At 36.6% G+C, this 12,288-nt stretch overlaps 2 protein-coding genes across 2 annotated transcripts in view; one reads left to right on the top strand and one right to left on the bottom strand.

Moving 5' to 3' along the window:
* Window positions 1–5,693, bottom strand: part of LOC107096382 (zinc transporter 2-like) — a 25,633-nt gene extending 19,940 nt beyond the window's left edge. The window contains exon 1 of the mRNA XM_015393002.1: window positions 5,413–5,693. Coding sequence (XP_015248488.1) covers window positions 5,413–5,495 — 83 coding nt within the window. The 5' untranslated portion in view covers window positions 5,496–5,693. The remainder of the gene's footprint in view (window positions 1–5,412) is intronic.
* Window positions 5,694–8,347: 2,654 nt separating this feature from the next.
* LOC107096377 (uridine-cytidine kinase-like 1) overlaps window positions 8,348–12,288 on the top strand; it is a 35,064-nt gene continuing 31,123 nt past the window's right edge. Inside the window, exons 1-2 of the mRNA XM_015392996.1 lie at window positions 8,348–8,474; window positions 10,637–10,845. Coding sequence (XP_015248482.1) covers window positions 8,386–8,474; window positions 10,637–10,845 — 298 coding nt within the window. The 5' untranslated portion in view covers window positions 8,348–8,385. The remainder of the gene's footprint in view (window positions 8,475–10,636; window positions 10,846–12,288) is intronic.

Raw genomic sequence — 12,288 nt, 5'->3', positions numbered from 1 at the left:
ACGTACTTTTGAAGAACAACAGCAGCAGAAAAGGGAATGTTTAACTTAACACTGTGAGCGCTGTCTCTAATCAAGCTGCGGCCGCGGGGCGTTCTGGAGAAGCGGTCAGTCTGAAGAACGCACAAGTCTGCTCTGATGCACGCTCGATAAAGAGGGCGGAGCGAGAACAACATCCGGGGATTTGATGCGTTCTCGATCTGGCGTTCTTAAGAATTGGAACGGTACTCGGGCTGAGGCTGATGACGTGTCACGAGTACACGAGAACGCTCAAGAACGCATATTGAGAAACGCCCTCAGACTTTTTGAGTCCGATCCTGAGGCTGTCGATAGTCACTACTGCCACCCTCTGGTTTAGTGGTGAACTGCTTGTTCTACGGAAGCTCATTGGTAGAATTCCCTTATGACAGAAAGAAGGCCACGATTCACACCATTTTATCAACCGGAGGGGGGACACATTTAATTACAAAACCAAATTCATACAGCTGTCTTAAACACTTCATACATCCAGCAATGCATCGTCACAATTCAGTTATCCCCCAACCTTCAGTCCAGTCATGTCGAAAGCTTACTGGAATTCACGCGTACTGGTCGATGCCAGCGGTTGCTTTGACACTCGGAGGAATGTTTATACAGATGTTCTCTGTTTATGCCAAACCTCCTCATACATCATCTAATTGCGTATGAATAAGGCATTAGGGACTTTATTATTGCTAAGACTCATACTTGACCTTCAGCATGTACTGTTTTGTTGCTAAGTAAGTATAGGGCCCCGTGTAAGGATATATAAGACAATAAAACTGCTTCTACAGTTCCACCAAATATCCCTCACACAATGTTAGAGAATCGTTTAGAACATTCCTGTATCCAGATTATGATCTGGATCATCGCCAAAATTAAATGAATTAGCATGAGGGACACATCTGATATAAAACACATCCATAATTTTCAAGTTATCCTATACACAGACAGACAGACACACAAACTTTCCTAAAATACAATCTTGGCTGAGGTATAAACATAAAGCAACTGGGGCACAAGGATCGTAGAGAGTGAGAGGATAATTAGCTGGTTGATTTGAGTTGAGGTGGGAACAGAAACAATCTAACCAAGCAAAATGAAGTTATTAAAGGAGACTAAACAAGGCCTTGACTTAAATCCTATAGAGATATTAAGTCTTGCCCCTCAACAGGCCTTTCATGCACTGGTGGGGCCTGTGCGGGTGGAGTCCAAATGATTAGTCTGATGTTATATTATTTTAAAGTAATTAGTAAAGAATATGTTTTGATCAGTATTCATGTCATGAAAATAGTTATCAGAATCAGAAATACTTTAATAATCCCAGAATATTGCAAGGAATGAATAAATGTCAATTACAGAGGGTGGGTGTCTGAATCACTTAGACTTATATAATCACTTCTTTGAGTTGTACTTAATATGACATTGTTAAACTTCCTGTTCCGTAATTGTTTTCTAATGCTGGAAGTCCTCTAGGGAAGGCCTGACTGAATCTATCCGATGCACTGAGCCAGCCAGACCCAAGACTGCAGGCATCTGCAGACCAGTCAGGTCCTCAGAGAGAGTTTTTTTTTTCAAGTGCTGCTGTTTACATCCAGGCAGCTGAGTGGGCAAAGTGAGATGCTTTAAAAAAAAAAAAGCTCAGTGCAGTTAAACGTCGTAGTCTAGCATCTTTTTAGACGCCTTAGGGGATAGATATTTCAGCACATTTCTCCAACTCTAGGTTTGCACTTTCCAGAACATCTAAGCCTGTTTTTAGGACCCGAGTTTCTGCTTATGCGGCTAAAAAAGAACATAGAACACACTGTTAGCCTCTTGATTGCATTGAATATTATATTTATCTGTTACTCAATAACCTTCAGGCATCTGAACAACGTTTGATGGCTTTTTTTCAGACACTCAGCAACAGCAGCAAAGCCATCAGAGAGCATCCATTGATCTGTGAAATGAAATGAGACCTCAGACATAAACAGGAAAGTCATTTAATAAATCACAGTTTTTACTTGTATAAACAGATATTAATGTGATCCTAAAGTTAAATGATATATTTTGGAGGTGCTGCATGAGTTGTAAACTATAGATAATAAATGATTCTAATAATAAATGGCTGCTTAAACCCTGCTAGTGTACTGTACATATTCCACCAATAACATAAATTTATGACTATTTAAAATCTCATCTGTATTTCCTATAGAGCAGCTGTAATGGCTATGGAAATCTTTCTTCTTGCTTGTGTAATCTAAGTTGCTGCTCCTTTAAGGCATGCATGCCTCAGGTATTATTCACATTTCTTTCTGGATCACTCTTTAAATAACTCTTCTTATTATTGTAAACGACTTTCAACCAGGACTTAAACTTTAACATAATTCACTTTAAGTTAAACAGAGAAATGGTAAATTCTCACTAGTGTGGTGTGTATCTGATAGGGTGCGTCATTATTCGATGTCCTCCCCGTTTTTAATGGAGAAGTATCTATTAAATCTAACAACTCTATGTGTTTTAGGGTTAGACAAGCCATTTTATGAATGATAAAGATAATTCCTAACATTTCTGTCTGTTTTGTGTCTGAAGAATTTTACTTTATTATTATCCCAGCTTTACTATGTGTTTTAGTTTCCAGGCTGGAGGTTAGAAAACAGTCAGGGTTAGTTTAAGTCAGGAACAGCACCATCAGTGCCTTGTCTTATGGAGTGGGGGACATTAACTATAATAATGCTGGCTTTACCTCCAAAAAACTAGAGTTCTCTGCTTAGTAAACATTACTGTAAGCTTCGTTTTACATTTTGCACCCCTTTTGGCGTCCGACAATTCTCTTTTTTCCAAATTAAAAATAAAGTCAAATAAAATACAAACCAGAAGCTTTACAGAATCTGCTTATAACGACACATTTAACTAAATAAATGCTAAACCTGGCTTACATGGACTCTTTGAAACCTGCAGGACCGTAATCAGTAAGTGAGCTTCTGATAAACCGACAGTTTATAACAGTTCATGTTAATGAGGGTACATTAATCTTCCATGCTGCAACTCTCTGATCATTTCTGTTAAATTCATACTCAGAACCTAATCCTGTATATAAACCCTAAAAAAAAAAGAAAAGAAAAAAATATAAACCTAAACATTTCACAGGCATTTAACATTGATCCATAAGCAGATGAGGCTGTTGTCAAATATATAGAAACTTATACTGTGTAACTAAAGCCAGGGAAGTTACCATTGAATGTGTTGTCCCATTCAAACAACATGTAGAGGCCTCGTTCTTCATTAAAGCGTGAAAAGTTGGGACATTACTGCTTAAAATCAATAAACTATATATCCATATGGTTTTTTATTGCTTGTCTGAAACAAGGTTGTCTAGCTTGTCTAGAAAAATATGAAGTTTAAAATAGTTTCTATTAGAAAAACATCTCTTAAATAAAGGCTTATATGTTTGCTTTTTGTCTTAAATGGCAAAAACAAATGCTATTATCTGCTTCCTTAAGTTCACACAAGGAACTTCTCCTCTTACTTAAACTTCAGAGCTTCTTTATCATAAATATTGTGGATAATGGTTGATCTGAGGAATAGATAATATTCTTATACATTTTTGTAAGGTCCACATTTGTGCGACCATTTTTTTTTTCCTATAATCTTTTTTGCTGCTGTAAACACCAGAACTTCCCCATTGTGGGACAATAAAGGGATTTTCTATTCTATTCTATTCTATAAATGTTTTGTTTTTTTATTAAAACAGGGGACAAGTACTATGAAAAATTTGCTACTTTTTGATTATTATTGAAAACCTGTAAAAAGGCTCAAACATTTCATTCAGTTATGTCGATATTATGACATTTCACCATAGTAATGTTTCCTAATAATATTTAACTTTTGATCTGGTTATGCTCCCCTCCCCACCCCACTGGGCATCCCTTAATTAAGCTCTCTGGGCCCTGATGAAAGCTTCAGGAAAGCTTCTTTAAATCTTTGATTACTGATAAGATTGTGGAAATATAAAGGTCCCCCCTTCTGATCAAGTTTTTTTTTTTTAAATAAGTTAAAGTGCTATTTCTGTAAAGTGGGCCATATAGGCCGGTTAAACCGGTATAGGAATTGATTGTTTTAACCTGATTACCTTGGATCTCCCCTTCACCAAAGTCATTTTTGTACCTGGCTTATTGTCTGTATCTCTTTTTGAAAGAAGAATTCCAACTTAAACCTTCCCTTTGCTCACAACATTCCCATAAAGAATTTATTTTCTCGTATAAAATGTACCTTTCACGTTTTTTTTTTCGTTTTTTTTTTTTGAAAAAGTGCTTTAGAATATCTCTGTCAAAAAAAAAAAAAAAAACATTTGCGGCCTATTAGAGTAAATATGTCTTGTGAATTTTAACAATGGTTAAAAATGAATGTTTTTGTCTAAATAAAATCCAAATAAAAACGGTGACTCAGTAAATGCGCACGCATGGAAGCGCACGGGAATAGCGCAAATGGTGCGTGAAACCCCAAAACGCCGCGCCATATGCTCAAATGTCTACCTCTCGCCACCTTTATTTGAACTCTTATTTTTTAATTATTTTTATTTTATCTTAGGGGCCTCGATGCTTGTGGAGAAAAAATATCTCTGAAACGTTTTCTTTGTTTTTATTTTCTGATAAATATCCTGTGGGGATAAAATCTGACATTAACTATAAGCAGGATTTACTTGATCTATGCAGATGGAGCATTTATTTACTACATAATTGAAATAAAATCAAGTTGAGGCCTTAAAAGAAAATGTAGTATCGAAATTTCTGCTTGGTATTTTAATTGATTTGATTTTTTTTGAAGTTACAAACAGGTCCTGATTCAATTTCCAAGCATGAAAATGCGCAGAACAAATCTGACGTTTTTTATCTCCAAAATCAATAAACTTAATTGCAAAAAAAAAAATATTCAGCTTCTTTGGGTTTTATTTATCTTTACATTTTGATGAATACTTGTCTGTTTTGTTTGAATGCATCCCCTCCCCTCAACACGCCCGGTTGACATGCGGTCTGGACGTGCACGGAGCCGCGCCGCAGCGCGCTCCCCCAGCTTTCCAATGACAGATGATGAGGTTTTAGCACCGCTCGGTGAACTGGCCCCGGGGGCCATTTGTCACAGGCTGTCCAGAAACAAGCCAAGCATGGAAATGAATTTGCTCATTCACATAAAACAGCCCACGTCAGCCATGCTTAACATGCACCACAGTAACTAACTGCTGCCTCTGCATGCGCACCCGTGTTACGCGCAGGCTTCAGGACGTTTTCCTGCCACATGCGTGGATTTGTATAAAGTTTTTCACCTCAAATAACAAATGTTTTTGCAGATACTCATTTTCATTGAATGCATGCAGAATTAGCAAGTAATTATCCTCATTTATAAAGCATATAGTCTCACCTTTGCAATTTTAAGGAGTACAGCTTCGCACTCTTCTCGTCTATAAGGTGGGATTTCTCAGAATTAGACTGAGTATTATCCATTTTTTTTATTCCAGCAATCTTTCAAATAATTGTTTCTTATCCTCCTTTATTGTCCTGCAGCTGCAGGTGTCGAGAGATCCGGTTTCCTCTGATTTTCAGTCGACGCAGAATAAAGTCAGCCAGCACCACATATTCACTGATGTCCAAGTCTTCAGGGCAAACATTAAAATTATTTCATTCCAGCGACGAATAGCAGTTAGAGGGGTAGAAAAAAATTTTTTTTTTTTTTCAGTGAATTCTTTCTCCTTTTTTGTTTGAAAATAGAAAAAAAATATTGTTGGACTTGTTGCCTTTAAACGTCAAACTGCAGCAGGAATGAGGCAGAGCGCGCTGAACACTGCAGCTGCTTCTGTTCCTGCAGAGGGTGCAGAGCCTGACTGATCACAGGACACCTGAACTTAATGGGACAGGCGTCAGAAGGCGCGAGCGTTTCAACATGCTTCCATTCGTGCATAAATAGCTGGAAAAATAAATTCAAGACGCTTGCAAATATCAGAACATATGCATCCAAATTACAACATTTATTGTACGCGTACAGTGTTTTCTAATTTGCACTAATTTAAAACCATTCTAATCTAAAATGGCAAAGCCTAAAAGTGCATCATTAGATTAAACTATAATAAAAATGAGAAAAATATTATTTTAATTAAATATAGCCTTAATGGATCCACTACAAAAAACAAAACAGAAATAAATTAATAAATATCTTATTATGATATAAATTATGATAAATTATTGCATGCACAAAATAAGATTGTTGTTCCTACTGTTTCTGTTTGGTTTGTTTTTTGTTGCCTTACTCAGTCACCACTCAGACTTAATAGATAAAACTAACCAATAGAAATTTATGTAAACTAGCAGATGACCTAATGATTGGTATGGGTAACTCAAAAGTCTAGGTAATGTTTTATTCCTGACTTTTGCTGAGCCTTTATGGCAGGCCATATTATCATATAATAAACCATAACAGGCTTCTGAAGTTATAAGTAATTTTTTCCAGTAAACAAGTAAGGTTTGGGGTTAATTGTTAATTAATATTCGTATTAAGTCTAGAGTTTCCCAGGTATAGTCCTGAACTCATTGTTAAAGAGATCTATAAAGGAGTATGAATATCTTTGGGCTTAATTGTTTATAGGCTATTTATGACTGTATATTATTACCTTTTGTAAATGAGTTGTAAATGATACATTTTAACACATACATTATTTATATCTAAATTTCTCGTTTAAGTGAAAAAGGTCATACATTGATTTTGTTGCTGCTCATTTGTTTGAAGTGTAATTTTATATGAAAGGTATATGGATTAAGGTATTGTGCAGAACCCGCCCAAAAAGATGCATGCAAGAGTGTGCCCAAGACAATTTCTCCTCGTGCACACCCTGTTTTAAATGTGCTTTGCTCACAGCTCATACAAGCTTACTGTGTCGACATACAGTGGGGACTATATAGTGGACTTTATAGCAAAGTCAGTTAACTGACCGTTCGGACAGATGATCACTGCTTTTTGCTTTTTTGGTCACATAACTCCTCCTCCTCTGCGCCCAGCCTGCCCCATCTTTGTTATTAGTCGCAGCGGGCCGCTGTGATAGCAAATCCCATAATGCTTTGCTAAGAGAGCTCTCCGCGCAAAGCATTCTGGGATATATCTGCCTCTTCTGAGGCCTTTCTTTTCTTCTCATACACTTCGTAAACGCTTTTTCTCTTATGACCCTCGGCTATTTTCAAAGATCGGCGGTGAGAAAGTTGAGGTTCAATGACTGTCTGAAACCGTAGCTCACCACGATATACGTCTGAAATTGCCAATGTGCATAAAAAGATAGCTAACAGATTGAGCACATAGGATGCCTTACATAAACATATCACCACAATGATTGACAAGTAGGAGAACCACTGATTCAGATGATCAACCCGGAAATAATAGATCGTCCTCTATACCTTTAATAAAAATTAACAAACATAATTCTTAATATAAGATACATAATACATATTAAATATATCTACTATATATATCAACTGTATACACCTTGAACTGTAGCTATCAGGTGTATTAATTTCATTTAGAAAGTTTAGAGTGTATAATATGTGTTATTATTTAATATAACACTTCTATAAACTGACTATTAAGACACATATGTTAATAATTTTTTTGTTTTGTTTTGTTTGCAACTAAGTTTTCGATTTAAGCTGCAATTGTGATATGGATGATAATGTATAAAACCTGGGTAAAGAGGTTGCACTCTATGTATCTCATAAGCAGGTTAGATCTGAGATCAGGTCCAGCTTTACCAGAAAAAAAAAAAAAACTCTCCCATAAACATAATTTTTAGATACATCTGATTTTCAACCTTATCGTTATAACACAAGTTGTCATTTTAAACAGGATGACTGCAAATCTCATATCTACAAATCAAAAGACAGGTAAAACTGTTATTTGATTATGTGCTATAACGTTCTGCCTTACTCTTATGATTGATGTTTGCTACGTTTATGTAAATTTGGGGACGAAAAATAGTAGACTTGATTTATTTTCATTTTCCTTTAATCAGTTTGATATTACTTTGCAAATTTCTTATCTCCTCAAATACAGCAGGTGAAATTTTTCAGTTAACAAGACTTTTAGCACATAATCGATGTAGTAGATCTAGGAAATCAGACCCAGAAAGCCGTTTGTTGAAAATCCTTTGATTCTGTTTCAAGTTGGATGTAGTTGCAGTAGTAAATATTAAAACGAGGAACATTTAACAATAACGCAATGTGCGTATAAAGATGCGTTTTAGCCTCTAAGCCAAATTTTGGCTACACATATTCTCCGACTTCCTCAAACGCAGCATCGGTTTACGTGTCGTGTCGTCATCACGCACGCAGTGTTTGGTTTCCGCGCCGAGCCGATATGGCAGCGACGATCCTCGAGAGTAAACCAGGCGATGAGCCTACTGATGGAGGGGAGGACGCGGACAGGTCGATGCTGAGGGCCGACAGGTGAGGAAAACCCCGGGGGGAGGATAGTTTATCCGAGGCGGCTGTCGGTTCTCTGAACGCCCCCCTTTAATCTAGCTAACGCGGCTAACGGGCTAGCCCTCCTTCCGTCAGTCCCACGCATTGTGTCAGCGTGGCTGCAAGGAGAACAAAAGAGGAAATAAACGATTGTATTATTTTTAAAAATCACTTCAGACATTCAGCTCATGCATAGACTTATTCAAACGGATCGATTTATTAATACATTTGTCAGATCTGTCAAGAAAATTATATGTGAGATTAATGCTTGCTGCATTTTCACTTTTGAAATCAATATTTTATCCAGTTTTACTCTTTAGAATGATTTTTGCTTTATCTAACAAAGAGTTTTATGATATTATACCAACATATGGCTTTTTGGTCCCCAGCTACATTCTTATTTTAATGGATAAATATGATGTGTAATCCAGAGAAGCTTGTAATCATATTGTATTGATTTACCCCATTAGACATGAAAGGTCTGAAAAACAGACTTAGCAGATCTGCTTTATGTTTTTTGTGTTTTAAAAATCAGTACAAATTTATGGACACCCCTAATGATTCAAGTAATTAAAAATATATTAAGATGGTGTTTTTGATATTGATTCATAAGGAAATCTGAATGTCCAAACTTTATTTATTCATTTTATAGCAAAACCCATCTGTATATATGCTATTGTACATAACTTTAAAAACCCTTTTTATAGTAATATCCATCTGTATATTATATTCGGTACATAACCAGCTGTAAATTTAGTTCGTAACACTAGTTATCTATATATTATATTAATCTATTAGTAAGATTGTGTTTATAATGGTATTCATCTCTATACTTAGAAACCCATGTCCTGTATTTATGGAACCATTATTTATCCTGCAGTTGCTGTTATTGCACTTCTGGTTAGACCTAAACTGCATTTCATTGCCTTGTACCTGTACCTGTGCAATGACACTAAAGTTTAATCTAATCTAATCTAATGTTTTAGGTGTGAAACATGCTTTTCTAAACTTTAATGATCTGAATCATCTGTGTTAAAGCAGAGAAACATCAACACAGTACATTACAGTAATGGATTTTTGAAAATAGCAGCAACATCAGAGATGTGCAGAATGAAGCATGTTATTTAACTAAGAAAATCACTTCAAGATAATCAAGTTTTTGGGAGTTTTTATTATTAACCAGTGACCCTTGGTTTTAGTGCAGTGTAATAAGACGGGACACAAAGGTCAGGTTTTCTTATCACTCTTAAAAAGTTAGGGAAAAGACCCAGAAAAATACGTTAAATTTGAGGCTGACGTTGCAAAACATATCAGGTTATGATTTCAAGGAAATAGCACTTTGTTTTGAAACGACTGGATCGAACAAAGCTGAAAGAAGTGCTGGGGATAACACTATTTTCCTCCTTATTGATTTCTGTGTTTCAAACTTCTAACTAAAATCAGAATCTGAAAAAAAAAATGACACAAAGTCTAAAAACCATTGGCCAGTGCTTTCAAAACTGGGGAAATTTTTAAAAGGGGTTAGAGGTTGAGGGGGAACTTTCTTTTAAGCCAAAACCGAAAAGCATTTAGATTTTAGTTTTTCAACACGTTTTTATGCATCATGCTGATGATCGTTGTGGATGCTCTATATGTGTATTGGAACCATATCAGCTGAGGATTGGTGAGACTGCTTTTCACAAAGCCAGCCAAATGATGACAGCCTTACTCATGTGAACGGTGGCCTCCCTACTAGATGTCTTGCTGTCTTCTGGGCTACGGCGTGTTTTCCTGGGGGGGATCGGCAAGTTCTCCCTTCCTCTCCCTCGATCACTCCGACATGAAAGGTCAGACTGCGGAGAGCCCACATGGAGACATTCAAGTGAAAATGTTTCTTCCTTCCTCTCTGCAGAACATCAATGTATGTGCAGGTTCACAATTTATTATTATAATTATTAAGTTCTTTAATATCAGCTGAAGCTGCACATACATTGCCGTGATGAAAATGCCTGTAAAGAAGCAGCAGGGGGTCAAATATGAACTACTAAGGCAGATCTGATGGCAGAAACATCCCATCCAATCCTCTGATAAACAAATGAATCATTGATTGAATGTTTAATCTGTAGAAGGAACCCTTTGCTTACTGATGTTCATCTGTCTAAACGCAGCGGCAGCGGAGATGACTCCATGGACGGCATCAGTAGTCGCGTCCCCTGCTGTCCTCTGACTCCATCGCTGTCTCCACGGAAACGGACCACAAGCCAGTCCAAGACGGAGCCTCCACTGCTGAGAACCAACAAGAGGACCATCTACACAGCAGGCAGACCTCCGTGGTACAATGTCACCGGGACCACCTTCAAAGAGGCCTTCGTCATCGGTGAGGAAAGCACAGACTGCCTGCCTTCAGCTTTGATCAGTGGCTCTTAATCGTGCCTAAAAATGATAAAGAACAAAGCAGTGGATTTGATTATACTAAAATAACAAATAGCCCGTTTTAGAGGCTTTAACCATTTTAAGTAAAACAACAGAATAAAAAATGAACCAATAATATTTTTTTTAAATCTATTTTTTTTTATCATAAGCTTGGGATCTATGTTCTTTAGTTTCAGAGATCCAGAAAATGCATGATTCCTCTTTATGCAAAGGCTGTTTTTCTTTATTCTAAGACCTAAAAATACAAATGAATTGTTTGTTCTTTTAACTGGAAACACATCTCCTATAGCAGGTATTTAACAAAAATTAATTGTTTTTTATCTTAAGGTCATGTGCTATTTTAGACTTTTATTGAGCTGCATTAAGGCCAAAATAGCTCTTTGGATCTTAAAGGTTGCAGACACCTGGTTTAGGTTATTATGAACGTATTATCAAATCCGTTCTTATTTTCTAACTCCTATAATCATTACTAAATACATATTTGAATCTATTTGAAATGGATAATTTACACCCTTATCTATATTTTTATTTTATAAGGCTGATTATTTTAAATTCGTTGGGAAGTCATATTTAAATGTCAAATCATTCTGGCTTAAACATGTATATAAATGTAATCTTTATCAGACCATATTGTCCCAAAAGTTAGGAAATTTCAGTTTTACAAAATCCTGTCTTAAAATCTGTGTTTTTTTTCGTTATCTTTTGCAGGCCAGTTAGTTATACGTCAGCTTGTACACCTAAATTCGGCCAATCACATATCAACAGTCATCTATCAATCAAATTTTTTCGTTCATAGCATACTGATTCATATGCTGCAGCTAATATACGCAGCGGTTGAAATAAGAAATTTAGAATCCTTTCCTTTCCGCCCTGGCGTCCTCTTCCACAACATCTTCGTCCCTGCTTTCCTCCTCTAAATAAAAAATGGATGACGGAGGAGACTCATCCACGACATCCGACACAAAACTCTCCTCCTCTTGCATGTTTCCGCTGTCCATAGTGTTCCTTGACAGTGTCGTTTCTAAGTCACCAATTTAGTGCTATTTGGTCCCAAGTGAATTTCCCATTGGGAACCTACTGGCACTAAGTTGCTAACTGGTTAGCAAGAAGCTTCCGACAAACCGCCCACAATCAAACTTGCTTGTAAACCTTCCACCAGAATAATCCCGCCCCCTTAATAAACGAGATGTAAAGGTTTGTGGAGACAGGTGCCAATCCTGAGCCTTTCTACCTTAGTTTATGAGGTCGTGGTTTTTGTTGGTATGAAGAGTTTGATCAAATCTAATTACCAAAAATTGGAAATGACATTTTTTTAAAAGAACCTGATTTCCGTTGTTTTGGTTGTCTGTTTTTTTACAAGGCGTTAATGCGTTCGTTAAATTATCAT

Source organism: Cyprinodon variegatus, unplaced genomic scaffold, assembly GCF_000732505.1.
Source record: "Cyprinodon variegatus isolate N-32 unplaced genomic scaffold, C_variegatus-1.0 Scaffold619, whole genome shotgun sequence".
In the NCBI taxonomy this organism is placed as follows: Eukaryota; Metazoa; Chordata; class Actinopteri; order Cyprinodontiformes; family Cyprinodontidae; genus Cyprinodon; species Cyprinodon variegatus.
This window is presented reverse-complemented; position numbering and strand designations above follow the sequence as displayed.